General features: G+C 43.1%; 2 protein-coding genes across 2 annotated transcripts; one reads left to right on the forward strand and one right to left on the reverse strand.

Moving 5' to 3' along the window:
* Positions 1-463: 463 nt before the first annotated feature.
* On the forward strand, positions 464-7,655 carry lipib (lipase, member Ib; the record flags this gene model as incomplete). Its single annotated transcript, XM_071546065.1, is given in 11 exon segments — positions 464-500; positions 593-1,006; positions 1,736-1,844; positions 2,700-2,801; positions 3,482-3,571; positions 3,688-3,855; positions 4,675-4,764; positions 5,271-5,379; positions 6,616-6,703; positions 6,705-6,790; positions 7,571-7,655. Coding segments are annotated over 11 exon segments (1,378 nt in total), but the record flags the coding sequence as incomplete, so codon positions are not given.
* A 4,283-nt stretch (positions 7,656-11,938) lies between these two features.
* On the reverse strand, positions 11,939-23,974 carry LOC139666748 (uncharacterized). The gene is made up of 11 exons (XM_071546066.1): positions 23,809-23,974; positions 23,094-23,134; positions 22,189-22,878; positions 20,390-21,217; positions 15,782-15,951; positions 15,534-15,654; positions 15,068-15,137; positions 14,729-14,868; positions 14,340-14,445; positions 13,809-13,923; positions 11,939-12,071 (listed from the first exon to the last, which is right to left on the reverse strand). The coding sequence occupies exons 2-11, from the start codon at positions 23,126-23,128 to the stop codon at positions 12,058-12,060; spliced, it is 2,289 nt and encodes a 762-aa protein (XP_071402167.1). The 5' UTR covers positions 23,129-23,134; positions 23,809-23,974; the 3' UTR covers positions 11,939-12,057.
* Between the last annotated feature and the right edge of the window lie 356 nt (positions 23,975-24,330).

A 24,330-nucleotide genomic window follows, 5' to 3' on the forward strand; every position in this document is an offset into this window, starting at 1 on the left:
GTGTTACTTCTCTCTCAGCTACTGATGCAGTGGCAAGAAAAATCTGCTTAAGTACCGAAATAGTAACAAAATAAGTAGACAAGTAGCAAAATCGCACTAGAAGTGGAATAACCCACTATAGCCTGACTGATTAGGGTGGGTGACCATGACTGAAGATTGAAATAATTAATTGTAACAAAAAGTACATTTATCTTATATTGATTAAAAATAAGTTTACATTAGTTCTATTCTTGTCTTTTTTGGGGGCCCTCTGGCTGCCGGGGCCCAAGGTAGTCGCCTACCTTTGCCTGATGGTAAGACCGCTCCTGCCCTCCAGAGAAAGCTGGACTCACCAACGTTAGATCTTCTCTTCTCTCGTCTCTTTGGTTTCCTTTGGTATAAAGCATCACAGACCGGCTGCTTGGTCAACATGAGCTGTGTGACGTTTACTGACATCACCTTAGAGGATTTCTGGATATTGAAGTCCTCTAATTTTAAACGGTTTCCTCTTGCTGCTATTTAGAGCTGCCAATGTATAAAGTTGCCAAGTGCAGCTTTAAACTCTTGTTCTCCAACACAAAATTTCTTCCCCTCGATGAAATGACTTGACCTGATGCGTGCTGTGTGTCCAGGCCAGGAGGAGGAGAGCGGGGCGGACGAGTCCTGCGACAACTTCACCGACCTGGATCTGTCCCACTGCTTCATGGGCACCAGCCTGTACGTGCGGCTGCTGCTCTACACCCGCTCCAACCTGAACTGCGGCCGCGAGCTGAACCACCAGCGCCTGTCCTCCCAGCCGCTCTTCGACCTGTCCCGCCCCACCGCCTTCGTCATCCACGGCTACCGGCCCACCGGGGCGCCGCCCATCTGGATCGACCACATCGTTCACCTGCTGGCGGAGCAGGAGGACATGAACGTGGTGGTGGTGGACTGGAACAAGGGCGCCGCCAACCTCAACTACTTCATCGCCGTGGCCAACACACGGCAGGCCGCGCACAACCTGACCGGCTTCATCATGAACATGCAGGTGAGACGTGTGTGTGTGTTTGTAACAGGTATAAGCATATATAATATAAGAGCTGCGTTTATGTGTTTTTTGTGATCTTGGTGTTGTTGAGGATGAATTTCATTTTGTGCTTCACTGCCCCATGTACAGTGATTTGAGGAATCATCTATTTGAAAAAATTCAGTTGAAGAACCCTGATTTGTTTTGGTTGTCTGAAGGTGATATGCTGAGTTGGCTCTTTAATGAAGAGATTTTTGTCTTAGCAAGATTTATAGAAAATGCACAGCAACTAAGACAGAGAACACTGGGTCCAACATGATAGGACATTTCTGTCATGGAAATTGAATGTTTTTGAAATGTTCTCCTTTTGAATTTGTGGAACTGTATATTATGATTTGTCATGTGGCCATCCTGGCTGTTGTTGCTGTCTAGTGTGTAAGCCCATATGGGCTGGGCACCATAAATGGTGCAGGACACTCAAATAAACACACCAATCAATCAATCAAAATATATATCTGAGAATGAGATGGAGAAATAGATGTGTGTGTGATATATATATCTAGAGAGAGTGTTTTCTGGACAACCTGACCGGCTTAATTATGTCTCTCTATAATATGGGAGGTGAGGGGTGGAGGATAGGGTTGTGAGCTGTGTGCATGAGAGAGAGAGCAGAAAGACAAAAGAGAAGAATGAGAACACACTGTGTACCTTCAGTGGTAACATTGAGTTTTGCCTGGTGTGTGTCTGCAGGAGGAGGGAGCCTCTCTGAGCTCGGTGCACCTCATCGGCGTCAGTCTGGGAGCTCATCTGGCCGGGTTCGTGGGAGCAAACCTGAAGGGGAAGATCGGCCGCATCACAGGTGAGGGAACATGGAGGAAAACAGAGCAGAATGAGGTGGTAGAGGAGCAATGATGGAGGGGGGGGGGGCAGAAAAGGAAAGAGTTCATAGCAGAGATTTTCAGGGTAAAGAGCGGAGCCAAGGAACTACAGTTTAAGAGAGCACCTTGCCTTAAAGGAATAGTTAACACAAAAATGAAAATTCAGCGTCAGTTTAGTTTATTCACAAATCAGTTAAAATACAAGTACAATCATATGAGACATAATGGAGATATGTGAAATGGGACACCATGATAAGCTATCTGAAGCTTGAGAATAGGGGCCCAGACACTGAGCAGATAGTATTTAAAATATATGTATATGTTAATATATGAAAAAGTACATGTATTATACAGTAACATTTACAACCTACAAAACACCTAAGACTAACCTAAGACCCTAAAAAGTACTACTAAATGGTCCTAAGACCATTTAGTAGTACAAGATTTATTCCATCAGTCTAAACATTGATTAACTAGGTAAGATACAATAAATAGAGACATATGGCAAGTGGAAATAACAGTACAATTTGAAAGAATTTCAGACTGGAGTAACTAGTTTAGAAGTGAAAAATTCAGTCATTATCTACTCACCCTCATGCCAGTTGAAACACAGGTGAAGTTTGTTAGTCCATAAAACACCCCACAACTCAATCGGTGGGGACCGGTTCTTTAGAGTTCGGAAAAGAGCAAAAAACGACCATAAAATGACTCCATACAGCTCATGCAGCATAATGCAAGTCTTCTGAAGCTAAACGATCACACAGTGAGTGGAAAAGACCTGTATTTATACCATTATTTAGCACAAATCCTCACTACAGCTGTTGTTTTACCTCCAGGTCTGGACCCGGCGGGGCCGATGTTCACCGGAGCGATGCCAGACGACAGGCTGGACCCCTCAGACGCCATGTTCGTAGACGTCCTGCACACCGACATGAACTGTGAGCATCTGAATCGCTGTCACTGTGTCCTAAAAGAGCGATACATGTACAGGGAATTGGGATTTTACTACAAATTATAACGGTCTGGGTTTCAATGGAGAGTTTTAGTGTCCCATTATGGTCTAAATGCTGTTTCAGAAGCTTTTCCTTCTTGACAAGTGGTGCTAAAACGATTAGTCGATTAATCGATTGAAAGCAAATGAATCGAATAGAATTTTGACAATCAGTTAATCGTTTGTCATTTATCAAGTAAAAATACCAAACATTTTCTGGTTTCAGCTTGGGTTTTTTGTCTGCTGGTCAGACTAAGTAAGACATGTTAAGGATCATGGTGGGCTGTGGGTACTTGTAATGGGCATTTGTCATATTTTTTACATTTTATAGACTAAATGATTAATAGATTAATTGAAAAATTATTCCATAGATTAATTGATAAAGAAAATAATCGTTAGTTGCAGCTCTATTGACAAGAATAAAACTCTGGGGAGAAACACTGAATCTCTTTGGTCAAATTTAAAGATATTGAATATCGGCACAAAATATCGGATACTGGCAGCTTCAATATAAAACTTTTGGTATCGTATCGGTCTTCAAAAGCCTGAATCAGTTGAACCATAAGTGACAATTTAACACTTCATGTGTCAAAAGTTGAGGTTGTTTTCTGTGTTTTCTGTGTGCAGCATTTGGACTGAGTGGGACTCACGGTCATATTGACTACTACGCCAACGGTGGGTCTGACCAGCCAGGCTGCCCCAAAACCATCTTCTCAGGTGAACACACACACACACACACACACAAACCTACACTCACACACACAAACCTACACTCACACACACTCTCCGACACACAACCTCACCACACTACTCTCTCTCTCTTTCTCCTGTAGGGAAGTCGTATTTTGTGTGTGACCACCAGCGCTCGGTGTTCCTGTACCTGTGCGCTCTCAACCGAACCTGCAGCCTCACAGGTTACCCCTGCACCTCCTACAGTGACTTCCTGGATGGGCGGTGCCTGCAGTGTGAGGCCTTTAAGCCCGCCCCCTGCCCAGTGCTTGGTGAGTGGAGAACAAATGTACAAACTGTAGAAATTGCAACAGAATCGACAGAACTTTTCTCCTCCTACACAAGTGTCATGGGAGAGTCTTCAAAAGTTTTTTTGTTTTTGTTTCAAAACTACGGAAGAGGATTAGGACCACATGAAATAAATATTTGAGTTCTGAGATTAATCTCAGAATTCTGACTTTATTCTCAGAATTCTGACTTTATTCTCAGAATTCTGATTTATCTCAGAATCCTGACTTTAATTTCAGAATTCTAACTTTAATCTCAGAATCTCAGAATCCTGAGTTTAATCTCAGAATTCTGACTTTATTCTCAGAATTCTAACTTTAATCTCAGAATCTCAGAATCCTGACTTTAATCTCAGAATCCTGACTTTAATCTCAGAATCCTGACTTTAATCTCAGAATTCTGACTTTAATCTCAGAATCCTGACTTCAGTTTCAGAATTCTGATTTATCTCAGAATCCTGACTTTAATTTCAGAATTCTAACTTTAATCTCAGAATCATGACTTTAATTTCAGAATTCTGACTTTAAACTCAGAATTCTCAAAATCAATTTTTCATATTTGGCCCTAAGCCTGCAATCCTCCACCAGAAAGTGAGTTTTAAAAGCCAGAAATCTCAGCAGTTGGTGAAATAATCATTAGGTCATAGGTATTGATCAACAATCATATCAATCCCCTTCTGATATATTCTGGTCATTTTGTGCTGTGAGACAGTGAAAACATTACTGCCCCTTTAATGGAATACACTGTATAACTGGAGCTCAGTCAAGACACATGGCTGACCACCTGTATGGTTTAACCTGCAGGTTATGATGTCAGCAGATGGAGGGATACTCTGCTGCGATTGGGCCAGACCAAAGTGTTCTTCAGCACCACCGCTACGCTGCCCTACAGGAGTGAGTCCAGTGTGTGTGTGTGTGTGTGTGTGTGTGTGTGTGTGTGTGTATGTGTGTGTGTTCAGAGAGTGATGAATCCTAAGCCATATTGTCTTTTGCTGTGTTCATGTCCTGTCAGATTTACCGTAAATACGAGCTGCAGACTGGGAAAAAAACGTACTGACTGACTCCTAGAGGGATTTTTTTTGTAGCTCCGATTTCTCTCATTTGGCATCACAAACTGCTTTAGTGTGTCAAATGTGGCAGCGAATTCACCGATGTCAAAATTGTCAGTTATATTCACAGTGATACAATCAACCCTATTTACGAATAGTGAGTAATGTCTGCTGCAGTTTGTGTGTGATTGATTTTAAATCCATAAATAAACACAAGAACGCTTCCAAACTGTAGCAACGAGACGCCATCCCGTTTCTTCCCGATGTGACGTGAACGCAGCACCAGCCCGGTTCAGAGTGTAATACGGTGTGTGTGTGTGTGTGTGTGTGTGTGTCCTGTGTGTGTGGCAGAGCCGAGCTACCGGGTGGACATGGTGACGTGGAACCAGTACCTCCGCTGGGGCGTCGTCTACATCCGGCTGCACAGCGGCAGGAACTACACAGAGGCTCGAATCGACCAGTGAGTCTGAAACCTCACTACCTGGAACACCTCTAGTACCTCAAATACCTCAAGTACCTCAAGTACCTCACACACCTCAAACACCTCAAGTACCTCACACACCTCAAACACCTCAAGTACCTCAAACACCTCAAACACCTCAAGTACCTCACACACCTCAAACACCTCAAGTACCTCACACACCTCAAACACCTCAAGTACCTCACACACCTCAAACACCTCAAGTACCTCAAACACCTCAAATACCTCAAGCACCTCACTACCTCAAATACTTCAAGTATCTCAAACACCTCAAGTACCTCAAACACCTCAAGTACCTCACAAACCTCAAACACCTCAAGTACCTCAAACACCTCAAGTACCTCAAACACCTCAAATACCTCAAGCACCTCACTACCTCAAATACTTCAAGTACCTCAAACACCTCAAGTACCTCACAAACCTCAAACACCTCAAATACCTCAAATACCTCAAATACCTCACACACCTCAAACACCTCAAGATACCTCACACACCTCAACGCTTCTCTCTCCCCATTCACTTTCACTCATTCCCTGCCTCGCTCTATCAGTGCCTTCCTCTCCAAACTTAAAGTGTAACTAAACCCCAAACCAAATGCCACAGAAATTGCAATCTGCTATTGGCTGATCTTTGGTAGGTGATGCTAGGTGATGTCACCTTCTATAGAGTACAACAGGTGGTGACATCACCTGGCACCAAAGGTCAGCCAATAGCAGATGGCCAGTTCAGTAGCATGCTTTTTACCGTTACATGTCTTTACACAGATTTGGGTTTGGGGTTTAGTTAGTTATTTGGCGGAAGCTTCTCATGAGTGCAGATATTTTTTTTAGTGCGAGTCAACACTTTAAATTCTCCAACTGAATCTCCTTGCCCATCCTACTTTTCATTACAGCTGGATTTAGATCTTTCTTTTTTCAAACCTGATTTTTTCCATACCTAGCTACTGACCTTCCCTCTTACTTTTCTTCATTCATTCCTTTATCCAGGATAATTTTGCTCTTTTTCAGCAACACCCTGCTTCACATGCCCTGTACAACCAGTCTCCTATTGGTAGACAAGTGCCATTACTCCTAGGGCACTTTAGTGTTGTTGAGTGTGCTGTTACTCATTCACTTTCCTCTCCCAGATTTTGGCAGGCAGGTTTGAGATTCAAAGTGGAAAAGTGCACTTCTCTGACCTCCTGTTTGAGTTAACCTCTGCCTCCCTCTGCCCCAGTAAGCCCATCCGGTTTGAGCAGTACACCTCCACGCGTCTGCTGGCCCAGTTCGATGAGGATCTGCAGTCCGTGCAGAAGATCTCCATACCGCATCAACACCGGCAACGTGATCGGCCCTCGCTACAAAATCAGACTGCTGCGAATACGCCTCATACCACTGGAACGTCCTGAGAGGTCAGTCCTGAGGGGGTCAGTCCTGAGGGGGGGCGTTGATCCTGAGGTCATTTACATTTTTAGGCATTTATCCAGAGTGACTTAGAAAGAGTGCAACAGTAGAATGAACTGAATTCCTGGATCGCCACAACTACAAGCAGCAAGTGTCAGTGCCTTGCCCAAAGACTCCAGGCTGTTGATGGGACACTCATGACTGTTGAAAGCTTCTCTAACCACCAGGCCACTCTGATGCTCTTTTCTGTTTTTTTGGTTTTAGTTTAGTAATTTCTTTGAAGCAGAGCTGCTCTGGAGGAAGAAATGATCTCATTGGTTGAGTTAAACCTCAGTGGGCGGAGTCAAAGTACCAACGTTTTCAGAGTGCAAGTTAGCTAACTGGCAAATTTGAACAACAAAGAAGGAACTTTGGTCAAAATATAAATACAAAATGGCAATGACTTCTTTTTTTCATTCTTTCATTACCATGACATCATAATGTTGGAAGGTCAGCAGCTAGCTAACTAGCTTACCTATATAGATAATTTATTATGGCTAGATTGTGTTTTTTCAGTTAGCAGCAGAGTGCTAGGCTTCATAATATTAGCTTCCTCCTCTCTTACCTCTTGTCTTTTTCACTGAGCTTCAGTCTAATGTTACTTAGCCAGAAAAATTGGTTCTTTGGCTCCGCCCACTGAGGTTTAACTCAACCAATCTGATTATTTCTACCTCAGAGAAATGTTTATATAACTTTAACTCCAACCTGCATATACACTGATGTATTAATATACTTTTCCCCTCTCTCAGGCCGCTGATGTGCCGCTATGACATCATCATGGAGGAGAACATGGAGGTGGCGTTTCGCCCTCTGCCCTGCGACTCTCGCCTCTGACCCACTGTCCAAACACACTCTTATTCTATCATGGAAAACACACACACACACACATCACCAGTAATCCAGTTGGAGGATACCCAGCCATCCTCTGGGTGCTACAGGGTCTCCTGGTCCCACGCAGAGCTCCAGGGGCGTCTCAGAAAAGGACCGCCGCCGCCTCACCGGCTGGTGAAGAGACTGGACCTGCTTATAGGTGAAAGACAAACTGCACTCCTGATTTATCCAGGGGGAAGCCGCTGACTTGACTGGCTGTTTGGACAGGCGACAGGAGAGACTTGTGTTAATCCGTCAGATTGGGGAAACACAGCACCTCTGCTCGCCAAACAGATTTATAAGGAGATTATTGAAGTGAAGAGGCTGCTGCAGCGCGTCACGGTGAGATCAGCTCTCTCACTTCATCTGTTCCTCTGGCTGCATCTTCACCCAGGATCAAGACACCGACTACTGCAACTGAGGTGAAACAAGTTAAACTACAAACTGTTATTCAGGAATTTGCACTATTAATCTGTTTTAACACCATAAGACAAAACAAGCATACATGTTTAAGGAGCACTGCTCTGTGTTTCAGTTTGCTTTTTGGCTGCCAGGGTTAGAACTGAATTTCAACATACCTAGGCATCGATTTCACCAATGAAACTTTTAGAGGTAAACGACCACTCTGCGATCCATACAAGCCTTCAGCACGATGTCAGTTCACACTCCTGCTGAGATGTCACCAAGACAAAATCCTATACATTTATTGTACTTGGTGAATAAAGTGATTCTTGTTCAGATTGGTAGCTGCATGCTCCTTATGTAGCCATGACATGAATAACTGAAGCTACATAGGCCTACATAACGAGGTAAACATCAGTAAACTTCAGCAACTTTACTGCCATCTTGGAAAAATCATGTAACTGCAGTGTCGGCATCTTATTGAACTGAAAGTTTACATGGTCATGTGTACTGTCTGTTCAGTAGGTTTCATGACCCTTGAAAACCCCTTTAGATAATTAAAAAAATACATGGGGAAATTAGCAAATGAGAAAACAAGCATTTTCTTTTCATTACTCAAAACCGAACTTAGTTTTTGCTTTTCTGTTTTTTTTTGTCAACCAACAGTGATATGAAGTATTTTCACAAATCTAACCCTGAATCAGTTTCAATGCAGTAGCAGAGATGACTGACAGTGCAGCCTCTCTCTCTCTCTCTCTGTGCCTTTTCCCAGCGGCTCTCAGCCTTTTTGGTTTGTGACCCTCTGAAGCCGATGTGAACTCAACTCCTGACCTGCAGCTGGTTTAAATATGAAGAACTGCGGTGAACTTTTGACACAGAATAACTCATTTGATTGTTACGTCTCAGGCCATTTCACTTTGACTAATTAACCTGGAAGAAAAATGCAATTAACAAGGAATAAAAACCTAATATTTAATACGTTTTCAGATCCCCAAAAAATAATCTCACAACCCACCTGAGGGTCCGACCACCAGGCTGAGAGCCACTGCCTTATACTTGACAGTGATGCTGCTATGAAGTTTGTCCAGAACATGTATAACCAGTCATAAGCTGTTGTAATGAAGTCTGTGTAAAGCATTTTGTGGTTGGCTGGTAAAATAGTGCAAGTGACCATAAGAGCAGCCACTCTGGCAGGTAAACAACCAACATGTTTCATTATATTCTGATCAACCCAGACAGATTTCCTCGGTTTTATAGAACTGATGAAAAAAATGTGTCACACTATTGCAGGAATACACTGAGCTGTTTGTTTTGTTTTTTAATGATTATGTATTTTCACTCCTTCTGTTTGAAATAAAGGGATTAATTCTAAACCTGAACACACTGCACATTGCTGCTCATATCTGGTCAACTGTTGAAAAGACGCATCAGCAGAGTAACCATGACAACAGACATCACATCTGTGTTTGTACCTACCAAGGTTATTATAGTTTTGCATTTTTCATTAGTTTTTATTTTTATTTCGTTTTGACTTTTTGTTTTCAATTTCAGTTTAGTTTTAGTTTTTAAAGCGGGTTCGCTAGTTTAGTTTAGTTTTTATTTTTTGAAAATGCTTAGTTTTAGTTTAGTTTTTATTAGTTTCAGTGTTAGTTTTAGTCTTTTTTGTAATATGGGGTATTTGTCAGGGGCGAGAGTCAAAAATTAAAAATACTAGGCTTATGTATGAAATACACTGACAAAGACGAAAACTAAAGACATTTTCTCTATAATTTTAGTTTATTTTAGTTAGTTTTGGAAACACACAATACAGTTTCAGTTAGTTATCGTTTTTTGTAAAGCCTCGTTTTTATTTTTATTTCAGTTAACGAAAATGTTTTTTCACACCTAGTTTTCGTTATTGTGTTAGTTTTCCTTAACGATAATAACCTTGGTACCTACGCCTGTTTTGAACACATTTTGCTTATGGTATGTGCCTTAGAGTTCTGAATACCAATCAATCAGCTATTTGGCTTTCTTTCCATTGGTGTATCTCGTTGTCCATGCTAATGCTGCTCAGTCAAGGTGAAAGAGGTAAAGTTTGCTTACAGTCATGGCAACGTTGACAAATTCCAATTTGTTGAATCAGAATTTGTGTGTTAAAATATTTGTCAAATACAAGTCGCATGTAGGTCTCGTGCCTCAGGATCTAATTTTGTATGACATATCCATGTGGTCCAGATAAGACCTGTCCAAGTCCATGCAGCTTTTTGCTCTTCACACTGATCAGAAAAGTGTCTCAGGTCTAGCAAAAATCGCAGTAAAACAAGTTTCTTAAGTTCACATGCGCATATTTAACTCAAAAACACAACGCCACAACTGAATGGCGATGCAGTGATGCAGCGGGACAAGAGCAAACTTCCACTGGACAGCAGTTTATTCAATGCATTACATGGACTCAGTCTTGCAGTCCATTTATTGCACACAACTTCTGCATTATCATGTAGTTTATATTTAGCTTTATTACCTTTCCTGTATTATTTTTTATTACATTTCCTGTACTTCCTTGGTATATTTCGGTCAGTTGCTGCTGTGGCATCTGAATTTCCCCCAGTGGACCAAACTGCAATCTCATCTCATCTCATCTCATGTGATCAAAGGGAGAGACCGACTTTAAACACGGACGACACTGAGGCCGAGTCAGCGGGAAACAAAAAGAAATGTTTTATTTGGACAGCAACATGTTGAGGTCGCCTGCAGGGCACTTGGTCAGTAGTCTGTGACGTCTCGCCTGTCACCAACAGTGAGGCCGGCGTTACATAACATCGATAAAACAAATACAGACTACACAGAACCTGTCACATCATTAGAAGGGAGCAAACATCCTCATGGTAACATACATCCACTTTCTTCATTAACAAAACAAAAACACAGTCAGAAAGCGGCTGAACCTGGAAAAAAGCCGTCGATAAACTTCATTGGTGATGCACACTTCACTGATAAATGGGTGGATGGATATATTGATGAATGATGGCAGGAAAGAAATCAATAAATGTACGATCAATGATCAGGTGACAGTCATTTATAGCAGTGATTCTCAACCTTTTTCATATCAAGGGCCCCTAAAGTAGTCCACATTTGGGCCACAGACCCCCGTTTGATGAGATTTTGTCGCTCGGACCCAAATCAGAAAATATTGTTATTGTTCGATATGATTTTGTCCAGAATCCCATGACTATCTGTAGAAAGATAACAGAGAAACTATGATCAAAACAGTCATTCTTCTACATTCTCTGATCGCGTTAACTTATTGTAGATGAGATCATGGTGAAGTTTAACAATTCATCAATTTGCTGGGGACCCCCTGGAACCCCCTCGAGGACCCCTAGTGGTCCCCGGACCCCACGTTGAGAACCACTGATTTATAGTATTGTAACCACACTGATACTACAGAAAGATGTGGGAATTATTCAGTTCTGAGATCCGTAACGGCTGCAAATAAAGACTTTCACATTCAACCAGGCAAACGGCGGACGTTTGATTTAAAAAAAAAAAAGAAAACAGAATAAAATAAAAAATAAAAAAAACATTTCTACTCTTCAAGTCACCAGCAGCTTCCTACGTGAAAAGAGGAGAAAACGGGAAGAGAGAGAAACTGAGAGAAAGCAACAAATAAAGAGACAAATAAAAACAAAATAACAGGGGGAAAGAAAGAGCGTGAGAGATCAGGAAGTTGCAGAATGTGAAGATGAAGAAGAAGAAGAAGAAGAAGAAGAGTCTCCAGAGTTTCACATTCGATTCAATTCATTAACTCCCCGTCTGTGACTCCAACATGTCGCCGGCGTCTTCACAGCACAGCAGAACTGTCAACATTGTGCTGCTTTTCAGCGGCGAGACGGGGAAAGGAAACGCTCTCTCTTCGATTCGGTTGGTTTTTAAAAATTTGACTGACGTTTGATTAAATAAAATATACCTTTCTGTCGTCCAATCACCAGTTGGCACCTACGAATGGGAGAGAGAGAGAGAGAGAGAAAAAGAGAAAGACAAGAGAGAGAGAGAGAGAGAGAGAGAGAGAGAGGTCAGCTGGATTCAAACCAGGTCAGAGAAATTGGGGTCAGGGCTAAGAAGGTCAGAAGTGGCTTTAAGTGAAGACAGAAACAAACTGAAAAGAAAAAAGAGGATTTGAGGGGAGAAAGAGGAGGTGAGAAGACAGGATTGGACCGGCTCAGATATGATTAGCACGTGATCAACAGGGGAGGAGGGGAGGAGAGGGGAGGAGGGGAGGGGGGAGAGCAGGGGTGGGGAGAGGGGGGGAAACCCTCGTTAAAACAGAAAGGTGTCAGCGGGTCAAGAGAACGTTCCGCCGCCCGGACCAGGAAGCTGCCAGGGGAACGCCGCGGGCCTGGAAACAGATTACACAACAGGAGCAGACAGAGTTCACCGCCACAACTAAGTCTGACTAAAGAAGTCACACTGAGGTAATAATAGTGACACCAGGAGGGACAGTACTGGTTATAGTCGTGGCAATTTTGGTTGTCGGTGGTTACGTTGGTCTAGTTTCACACGGGTAATGTTTAGTCTCAGAAAAAAAAAAACGTTTCAAAGAAGATGAGTTTAACAGAAAATGGGAAAAATGGATTAGGTTTAGAAATAAAGACATCGGCACTGTATAACTTTATTGACAATAATGTAAATTATTGTATAAAAGTTTTAATAAGCAAATAGTACTGTAAACTGCATTACTAGTTGTAAACTGTAACCTCCTCTTTGCAGTTGTATGTTTTGATGTGTTTTTGTTTTACTTGTGTGTGTATAAAGGAAATAAAGACTTAAGTGATATAAAAAGAAAAAGAAAAAACGTTTCAAACCATCATGGATCATCGTCAGGTCTGTTAGATTTATTTTTAGATAGTTTTTATTCCACAATTCCATACTTTTTCCAGACTGTAATTTCTAGACTTGATGTGAAGATTTTGGTCTGTTTTCAATATGATTTATACATGGATTGTCATATTGCCCAGCCCTATGAGCTATGCAATCACTTTACAGACTGGAAGATTATTCTTCACAACAAATGCTATAATATGCGAGATGGACTCGAGGGTCGAAAATGACAGAACAATTTTATTCCATACTTTTCCAAAACATTTTGTGCAGTTTTTCCAACTCTTTTTTTCAACATTTCAAGACCCTTTTCCATAACATTTGCAGACTTTCCAGACCTGTGTAGAAATCCTGAATAGATGGTGAAATAGTTTGTCTACTAACCAGCTGCTGTGGCAGGTAACCATCTTCTGGAGATCTTATTCCATTGTAAAAATCTAGCTGGCTGCTAAAATAGAGGCCATTGAGTTTTGGGATTTACCAACCACCATGGAAGGGGAACAAATAATAACATGGCTGCTCTGATTGATCAGTCTGGTTACATGAGGGAAGGAGGGGTAACGCTCTAACAGAGAAGAAGTTTGAGGCCATGAAACCAAAGGATTTGATGTCCATCTTATTGATATTTTAGGGATTTAGGGAATTTATAATGATGCGCCAGTAGAATAAACTTCAACTTCTAAATCACCAAGATTATAAGAGAATGGAGTGGAAGGATCTGAACAGAATGATCATGTGAGAGAAAAGTGCTAGAAAAAGAAATAGGAAAAATGAGAGCTAAGGGGTGAAGCAGAACAGATCTTTTCTTCTCTAAGTGATATTAACTGAGGCACTAATTACCGGGCTGTGACTCACCAGCGTCGTTGTTGCGGTTGTTCTGTCGCCTCATTGGCCCGAGGCGGTTGCCAAGGCGATTGTTCCTGCGCTGTGGGCCTGCGCTCTGCCTGTAGGGAGCTCCTCTCCTTGGTCCCTGAGGAGGGAGAGACAGGTTAGAGAGAGACTTCGACTCCTTGTCGTCTCTGTCAGTTACAAACCCCCATACAGACATGTTAGGTCACAGACCACACAAATGGGAAGATTTGTGCTGTTGATGATATAGTATTGAATTGTAGAACGGTCTACACTTTATGTGACATAGATAATATTTGTGAAAGTGAAACGTATGATCAAAATTGTCATTCTAATACACTCTCAAAGTGTGGTAATTTCTGCTGAATAAAATTACAGTGAAATCAAACTATTCCTAGTCTAGTCTTGTCCAAGTGTGATTGAGCAAGACACCGACCACACCTGATCAGTCACTGGATAAGAGCATCTAAATGCTGGAAATGTACACTCTTAAACACACACACACACACACACACACACACAAACACAGTCGCTCACCATGTTGCCTCCCCATCTCCTGCCTTGCTCCTCTGTCCAGCTGGAGAATCCTCCTTCCTCCACCTGAACCATCTCGTCTTCATCACCGTACTCCACACTCTGCTCACTGACACACAGGAACACAGTTTGTACAAAATTAGCCATCACACTTCTTAACCTAGATGTAATGAAGAACTGTGATTCTCAACCACTAAAAAGCTTTTTTACTTGGGTGTCAGTGGGAAAGGAAACCCTAATCCTGGCACTGTTAGAGCGAAGATCTTCCAGTTGAGCTAACAAACAAATCAAATGACTTCAAAGTTTTGTTTATTTATTACCACGAGATAGAAGGGTGGAGAGACATTTTTTTTTCTTTTCTGCAGGTGCAATAAGACAATGTTGCGTCTCACCTGACGGGCCCCAGGGGGCGCTGTGCCAGACTGCCTCCAGGTATGGTGACCTTCACCCCCTCCAGCCTCTCCTGCCTCCTCCTCTCCAGATCGTGCCTCAGGTCTCCCGGGTCTCGAAGCAGCTGCTGCCTCAGGGGCTGCTGGCACACCGTCAATACCACCAATCAAACCGTCAATCTATCAGCTCATCAGCCAATTCATCTGCGCAGCCATTCACTCCATCATTACAAGTGGTGATCAATACTCTGACGGTCTAGTCAAGGACCCCAGCTACATACATTCAGGATGTTGAGACAGCTTGAAGTGCCTGTGTGTTAAAGGGAGCGGTGTGTTTTATACCTGCATGGGTCCGGCTCTGGTGAACAGGGGCTCATCGTCAGGCAGCATGTTGAAATTTGTGCTGAAGCCTCTGGAGAGAAGAAAAAAGAGAGGAAAAGGAAAAAAACACAACAGTTTTAGTAACTGTAGCCCTTGATATGAAGTTTGTGGTATAATATATCAATTTGTTTTTCATGAGGAAAATTATAAACAAATGTCTCAACAGCCCTCCATTTTTGGAGTTTATTAGCTTTTCCTTGTCAGTGCCTCAGCTTCCTGCAGCTGATCTCTCCACAAGAACACCCTTAACCCTAAAAGCATGCATCATGTCCTCCTGCCTCCAAACAGGTCTCACAAAAACATTTTGGTCCTCTGCTCCAAAATCAAACCAAGTTCAGAGCAGACGCATCAATGTGGTTTGGTTCTAGTGTGTGTTGGAAACAACTGACAATGTGTCTGTCTGTCTTGTTTCTGCCTGGAGGTTTACCTGTTGAAAGTGGCCATCTCTTCCTCCACCAGCTCCTCCACCTCTTCCTCGGGGAAGCCGCCCTCTTGAGGAGCTGAGAAGCGCTCGTTCAGAGTGATGCTGTCACCCCTGAAGTAATGCTCTGAAGACGAACCAGACACAGAAAAGAGAAAGGAAGTTCAATATAAAGTCGAGACTCAACAGCTCATGTATGATCAGCCTCTGTGTGTGTGTGTGTGTGTGTGTGTGTGTGTGTAAGCTGTGCTGACCTTTGACCTGGTGCACCAGAGTGATGATTTCCTGAGCGAACGTGCCCGTGTGCATGGCGCTCTCCCGGTACGTCCCAGAATGCTCCAGCATGGGCAGGAAGTCCAGCCGCTGCCGACCCACGTTGACCAGGTCTAAAGACAGCTGTCTGTCTGAGGAGTAACACAGCAGGCTGCAGGGAGGAGGAGGAGGAGGAGGAGGAAGAGTAGGTGGTGGTTTAAAAACAAAAACCAAGGGGCAGAACTGGTTTCCAGTGAGATGAGACAGAACACAGAAGATAAATGACCTGGTCAATTTAATCTATCAGCTACTGCGGCAGCTAACCACCCACTGCATGAAATCATTTCTATTCTAAAAATCAAACTGGCTGGTTAAATAACGAAAGCATCTGTCTTGTCAGTTTTGGAAACCGTGACCAGTGGACAAAATAATTTCTGGCCTGAATGACTATGACCATTTTCTTGTTGTTTTCCTTTCAAATTACTTGGACATAATTTGTCCATATTTGCTGCTTCTTGTAATGTCCTCTGTGTGTCTTATGTGTCCTATTTGTGTGTGTGTTTTATTCTCTTAATTGTGAAGCACTTTGTACTTTGCATTAAAAAAAAGTGCTACAGAAATAACGTCTATTATTATTGTATTAACAAGAGCAGAGCAGACCAATGTGAGCTTAATTTCAATCTGATAATCAAAACACTAATTTGTTTTAACTGAACATTTTCTGCCTTTCACATTTGAATAAAAAAAGAGAAAACAAACACAAGCAACTTAATTACCTTACCCAACAAACTTACCTTAGACACAAACCTTTGAGTTCAACAACTGACTACCTACAATAACTACATCCTAAAAGGGGATTTGTACCTTTTTAAAGTACACAGTAATACCAATTCAGATTTTTTTTCATCTTAGTTAAAATTCTTAAACTGACAACAGGAAAAGAACAAGGAGATCCTTCCCTTTAACTGTGACAGGTCAGTGAAGGGGGGGGGGGGTGAAAGTTCACACTTCTTTCCTTGTTTGCTCCTGTCCTCTTCAGGCTGTTTTGTTGTCAATCATATTCAATAAAAACATGGAGATCTTCACTTCAAGCTTCATTATTCTTGTTTTCAGTAGATTAGATGCTTCATCCACTGACACCCATTGGCTGGTCAACGACTCAAGTCATCATTTATGCCGTTCACTGGGCCACCGTTGAGGTTTACAGCAGCCATCTTGCCTTGTTTTATAACACTTCCCCATTGCAGCACAGTTTCCCCACTGCTTGATTTGTCTGTCTGTGGACTTTGGAATCATTTGGCTTTGATTTCCACTTTAGTCAGCCTGGGTGACATTTATATTCAGGGTTGGAAACAGCAGCTGGTGACTGGTGACAGCGGCCACCGGTCCAATACTGGTACGTTTTGGCTGTGGCTGCCAGGTTTGTCTTCTTTACCAGCCGCTTTGGCAAGTAACCGTCATTCAAAGTCATATTGTATTCTAAAATCAGATTTGGCTGTTTTCTTTTAAATCTTTGAATCCAATCAGTCACTCGGGCAGGTGGACAAAAAACGTGAGTCCTGTGAGTCCTGTTTCCAAATTAAAAGTTCCTGGTAATATAAATACTAAGAGTCCACATAAATGACTCAACATCAAGGGTTGGGTGCTGTTGTTTTGCTGGGTTTCAATCCATAAAGACAGGACTTTGACCTTCAACAGGCGACACTGTCACTGATGCTGCCAGCTCTTTAAACAGGATGGGAAATTATGCTGGGACATTTTTTTTTGTATGTTTGTCTACTCTACAAAGCCACTTGGGAAACCAACCATCGTCTGGAGATCTTTTTCTATTTCCAAAAATCAGATTTGGCTGGTAAAATGGTGAGAGTGGCTTTTGAATTTTGGAACCAATCCGCAACTTTGGTCTGTGGATGTAATGGTTTCCTGTCCTGCTTGAAAATGCTCTCATCATCATCATCGTCGCCTTCAGATACTCACTGCCTCCAACCAGTGATCTTTGTTGAGTCTTGACTCGCCCGGTTAACATAATCCATGTTTTCCCTCGATGTGGTGAAGGACTGTGCCTCTGTGTGAGCCAATCCAATGTCAGCTCTCATGACGCTAACTCGGACTGTAACATCCTTCCTTCAGTGACGGACTGTTTCTCCTCTCTGGCTTTCTTTTGATTCTTTGATGCTGCACAACTGCCAAAGTTTGCACATCACAAAATCCTTGGTTAAACAGAGCGCTGTCCGTCTCAACCGTTGTTAAGATTGGTTTTGATTCAATTTCCCAGTTTCAGTGTTGGCCTTCTGAACCACACACACTGAGTTCATGTCCGCTGATCCACATTCACAAACAGCGGCTGAAGTCTCAGATCTTTAGAAGAAGCAGGTAATAGTTGAAGACCCATCAACCAGTAGCAGCTTGTGTGGTATCAATCAGGAGAAGGTTCTGCACAAAATAAGTATGAGAAGTGTTTCCATGACAAAACAGTGGTTCTCCAAACATGCCATATGTGGGGAGAGATGTCATTCGTCTCTGTACACTGCATTCTTCCTGTCCTCCAATAGTTGAAGAATTCGTTTTTAGTTTAGGTGACAAGCTCCAAAAACAAAACGAAAATCTTCAAATTATTGACCTTTGAAACAGAGACATTCCTACATATCACAGTGTTGAGTGACAAAATACCACATCTTACATCTGAACATACTTCAAATGAAAATTTTATATAATATAAAAAAAAAAAATCAACGTCCACTTGATAACCGCTGGTCTTTGGCGGGCGTATCCTCTCACTGTAGCTTTTAGGCAAACAAACTAAGAACAAGGGATCAATACTTGGTTCAGTACTGTGCAGGACTAAAAAAGGTCCTTCAGGATGCTTTTGGCTTCAGAATAACTCTCTTAACACAACAATGCGTTTTGACCGTTCAGTGGTTTGTGTCTGCCCTGCCCTGACTACACTGCAGATGTGTAAACAGCAAAAAAATGTCTAATTCAAAGACTCCTCTTGCTGTCTGCTCTTCAGTTGGCTTTGAAGGTCTTGCTTCCTCTGTCTGCCGTCCCAAAGGAGACAGACAGAAAAGACTTTGGATGCCCGGTGGTGGTTTAGCGGTTAAGATCTCCGCTAATCGTCTGCTGGCCTGGGAGAGTGTTTTTTGTCCTGTGTCTCCCTCTCAGCTTTCCAACTAATTACAGACAAAAACACTAAAGGGAGCCCATCAACGTCATTCAGAGTTTCTCAGATAATTAACAATCCGTTGATGATGCGTCTGTCCATCATGGTCTTGCTCTTCTGTCAAATGTCGGTCAGGCTATCCAGCATCCCCTAAATTATGCATCAGCTTCAATAATGTCCAAATGGTTATCATTTAATAGTCCCAGGTTGTCATGGCAGCCTTCCAATGGAGATGTGAGACTTTTACATTTCTTCTTAAAAAATTTTTCCATTCCTAGTCATCGACTGTGGCTTCAATTAGTCATCTGTTGTGGAGGTGTGGCGCTCTTCTGTAGCTCCTTCCATCTCATCAACACAGCAGTACACTGTCCTGGCTGCGTGTTAAACAGCCTTCCAATCCCAAATGCAAATATCAGAATTCCTGTTATTGGATAATTCCAGTTAATTTTAATGTCCAACTGTATCTTCTCTTATTTAAAACGGTGCAGTTGAAATGCTCCTTTTTAAAAAGGGAATAATCTGCTTCCAGTGTAATCTTCCACAGATTATAGGATATTTGAAAAGGTGATGCAGGCTCGTTTAAAAGCTTCTCCAGAAATGCATGTTTTTTCCTTTAGGTAATATGAGCCTTCTCCTGTGTTCCTAGAGGAAATGTGGGTGGACGAATGCCATATGTTTTCTTATGTCATTGTCCATGTTACTGCCTATTCCACTGTTAGTCCTGGCACCTATTGCAGGCTCAGCCGTCCCGGTGGGGGATCCCTCTTTGACTCGGCCCGCCAAAGTTTTTCCTTGTATGCTTCGAGGGTCTAAGGCTGGTGGAGCCGGTAGGTTAGGCTATGTAGAATAGGTAGGGTGTCTTCCTATAATCTGCTATTGTGTGTGTTGTGCTTTGTTCTGCTCCCTTGTGTTTGTGTTATATCATGCTGTTCTACGATTGATCGTTGATCAGTTAGATCTAGTTAGGCTCATGCTCTGTAAAGTCCTTCAAGACATGCATGTGATAAAGGGCTGTAGAAATAAATGAAGTTGAACTTTCCCAGATAAACAAGATGCTGTGACGATCAAGTCCACAGGTTTTCTATATGAGATTCGGAGATTCCACCTTTGGATGAAAATGTGTTGCTACTTGTAGAAACCTTTGCAAGGCATCCTGATCGGTTGATGAAAGCAGAGATAGGAAAGCATATTTCATTTATCAAAAGCATCAAATGCATTTTAAGCATGGCTGTCTCCAGTGGGAGTGGAGCTCCTGGATCCTGGCAGCGTTAGAGCTGTAGTTTCTTGCCACCATCTTATGGGAAGTGATTGTGTGTTTTATCCACTCCAATCTCTCCAATGGGCTTCTTCACTTCTCTTCTCTTCCTGTGGCAGCGTTCAGTGAGCTCAGGAAGAGAATGCGTGAACTTTCACCCTTCACCCTCGTTATGTTTTGATAAAAATACTCTACCTGTTCTGGTTCGCGGGTCGGCTCATGTCCACTTTGATGGTCAGTGTCTCCTCCGATGCGACTGTCATCTCATTGGTTTCCTGTTGAGCGGTCCAGCTGCCCTCCCTCTGACGGGGCATTTTAGGGTCCAAGTCGTTCCTTGGTAGATGTTGGTCCAGACCTCCAGGTCTATTGCGATCCCACTGCCTGAGTGAAGCTTCTTCTGCCCAGCTGGGCTCCTCCTCTAGAGGATCTGCGTAACAGTCTTCCTCCGCAGGTCGGTACCCCTGCCTCTGATGCTCCTGAGGCAGATCCTGGCGTCTCTGGGGGAACTGCTGTAACCGAGGGTGGTTCCTATGGGGAACCGTTTCAGTCCTGCCCCCCCGGCCACGATTGGCCCTCCCCCTCGCCGGGCGAGGGCCGCCCCTGCCCCTGTGGTTCATGGGACCAGCTCGGTCAGCGAATCCCATCGGGCTGGCTCTGTCTTGCAGCATAGGGCTCCTCCTAGTTTCACAGCCGATGTCTCTCCTGCCATCTTGAATATGGCGTCCCCTCGTCTCTTCCCTGACATCAGACCTGCTGTTTGACTTCCTGAAACGCTCCTGTGAGCCCGCCTGACGGGGGCGACTCTCTCGATCAAAGTCTGGGTTGCGATCTTCGCGACCGTCAAACTGTTCCCACCGAGGCGGTCCTCTGCCTTTTGCAATGCCGTGATCATGTTCAACGACAAGCGGTCCTGAATGGCGAACATCGCCGCGGGAGAAGCCCCCTTGGGTGCCTCCTTCAAACCCATCTCTGGGTCTCTCCAGGGAGAAACGCTGCTCCCTAAACTCCTCCTCTTTCCCGTACCTGTGTTGGCATAAGAGGAGGTGACATGGTTCAACAATGACACACGGAACGGTCACATCTTCACATCTACCGGTTTAAACTGATTGTTAAAGCTACAATCCGCGATTGATGCCTCACCCAAGCACAGATTGTTAATTAAATTGATTATTAAAGCTACAATTCGCAACAGAGGTTGGAGCGGCATTGGAGATTGATAAGTTGAAGTTGGCAACTGAACATCTCAAAAGATAATGCTAGCAGTAATGATGTGCATCTACAACTAAGAAACGGCACATTGACAGAAACTTGTGCTTGACGGTTCCCAGCATCGTACCAATATTGGCTCAGCCTTCGTCAAATGGAGTGCACTAAAAACTCGAAAGGGTTTTCCAGTGACCAAGAGCTAGCTACAGTCTTGCTACACTAGTAAGTGAACTTTTGATGTCAGCACTATGCTAGTTAGTGTCACCATGATAGCTAGTCAGCAAGGTTAGCTTTAGGTTACACTCTGGGGCATTTACTTTTGTAATTCCTCTTGCACAGCACAAGCAATTATGTTCAAATCGCGGACTGTAGCTTTAGCATTAGCTTTTGATTCATTTAAGGTTAACAGCACTAAAAATGTGATTTACGGAGTACCACAGTGACATGAATATTTAAAAACTACTTTTGCCATTAAAACACTGACACTATACAAAATAGAAGCACAGATCTATCATTAAATATTAATTAACAACTATGTTCAACACAATTAGACGTACAGTAATTTACAAGGCTCAGATGAACCTAGTGAGAGAAAACAGGGACTTTAAGCCATGCAACTACATTAGTTAGACTAGTGTTTCACATTATGCTAAATAAGGCAAGACGAAGGACAGTGAAGAATTTTGCCGCTTGGAGAGATAGCGATAAGATAGTTGGGGATTCCTCTGTATTTGTTTTTTCCATTTTTCCCTGTGATAGTGCTGCAAACCGCACGGCTTAAAATTTACCCAAGGTGCACGGCGTCATCCATGTCTCTCCTGTGCCTTTTTAAGGGGGGGGTCCTCTCCTGATGCAGGTCGTCCCTTCGTCTCTCTCTGTTTAGACCCTGTGCGTCCCTCCTTCCTCTCTCCCTCCCCTCCACCCCTCCCCGGTCATCCAGGTCTCTGGACCCTCGACTTCTGCCCTGCTCCTCCCTCCTCCAGCCCGCCGCCGCCTCCCTCTGCTGGTGGTTGAAGTGTGACGGAGACGTGGAGGGAAACCGCTCCCTGTTCGGCCTCTGAGGCGAGTGGGGCGGCCTCCCCCTGTTTACAAAGTGTTCTCTAAACCCTCCTCTTCCTCTGTCTCCGCCTTCCCGCCTGTGGGGAACTTGCTTCGGGGAGAGCCTCCTGCGCTCGGCGTAGCCCAGCTCGTGCGGATGTGGCGGCGGCGTCCTGCGGTAGAACTCCTCCAGGTCTGGATGGTGCTGGTGCCCAAACTGATGGTCATCTGGGAAGGGAGGGGATCTTCTCTGGCCCTCTGAGTGATTATCCTCCATGAAAAAGGCCCAGGATTCTTCAAGATCCTCTCTGAGGCGGCGGCTCCTGTCCATGGGCATCCCGTCCAGCTCGGCCAGCACCTTCTGGGGGTCAAAGTCCGGTTCGTCCCACGGGAATCTCCGGGAATGGCCTCCTGCACCTTCATGCCTCCGGGGGCTCATTCTGCATAAGGACATATTACAACAAGGCATGTTAGCACTGGTAATACATGTGTCAATAAATCAGTCTTGAAATTTTAAGTTACTACAAAAAGAAAACAGATTTTTCTGTGTTGTGGTCACACTGAATGATGCAGAATTTTCTTTGGGAGCATTAAGCTACACAGATCCTGTGTGACACACTGAAACACAGCATCAATGTAATGACAGTGCATTCACCTGTAATGTGGTGATCGTGATCTTGGTCTCGACATTTCAACCTTCAAGAAAAGGAGAGATTTTTATTATGTGTTTTACTAAGTGTAAAACTGCAGGTAAAACACAGAGCCACTGTACAAAACACTGTATATTGTGCTACAAGTGCAGAGTACCATTCATTCTCCCAAAGATCGAAAAACAATATATTACTCAAATTTCTGACATACTTAAAATCTAGTCTAAAGCTGCTCATTACAATATAAACAGGAGATTGATTTTATGTCAAAATGACTCCAGTTTCTAGCATTACTAATATGTACCGATTAAACTGTTCTAGGCCAAAGGAAATAACCTGTGTGAGTTCTTTAGTGGTAATCCCCTTAAACAACTAAAATGAGTAGCGTGATTTTAAGATATAATGTGGTTTGTTAGCCTAACGTTAGCTAATATGCTACAACATTTACTTTAACCTTACATACTTGACTGCTGTCTGGAAGTGCGTTTTCAAACTGACGTTAGACAAGCTATTCTCTAACACTTAATCTCTCCAAATGATGTGTAGCCTCGACGGGAGTAAGCATGCACAATAATAAGACAGTACACAACCGGTATTTAGTTTTATTCTTCGGTAATGGCCCATGCATTAAAACTAGCTAGCTGTTGATGTTAGCTGTTAGCTGGCTAGTGCTAAAGCTAATAGCTTTAGCAGCTAACGTTACGTACGCGGCTGTCTTACCTCTGTCCACGTTCCGGGTGGCCGCGGCTAGCTAAACGGCTAACAGGAGGACAAGCACATCAAAACACCAGGCGGTCAGGTTCACAGATCTACAAAACAACTTCAGCTGACCATATTTAACCACTAACTAGCTAAATATTTAGTGCTTTTCGTGCAAGCCTTCCGAAAATGGCAGTGTTGATGTCTTGATGTGGACTTCAGCCCTGTACCACCAGCAAGAACAAGACTGAGACTTCCGGTCCGCTCTTTTCAGAATAAGAGTTAGTTATTTGTACATATCCACAAAAATCCAGTCACATATCAAATATCAACTCCAAAAAATTCACAAAGCAAATGCTCAAAGCAATGAATTAAGCTTTAAACTGAACAATACAAATAAACTTTAATTCTAATTGTTCAGCATCAATAAAAGGTGACTGAAAATGTCACTTGTCATTGCAGTAGGGCCCATAGAGATAAAACATGATAGAGCCTATCACTGAATTTGAGGGTGTCTGATAATAACACTTGCATGGCCTGCCA

This window comes from Centroberyx affinis, unplaced genomic scaffold, assembly GCF_046629955.1.
Source record: "Centroberyx affinis isolate AG114_WGS23_722 - 3 ecotype Tasmania unplaced genomic scaffold, CSIRO-AGI_Caff_v1 ptg005106l_1, whole genome shotgun sequence".
Classification (NCBI taxonomy): domain Eukaryota; kingdom Metazoa; phylum Chordata; class Actinopteri; order Beryciformes; family Berycidae; genus Centroberyx; species Centroberyx affinis.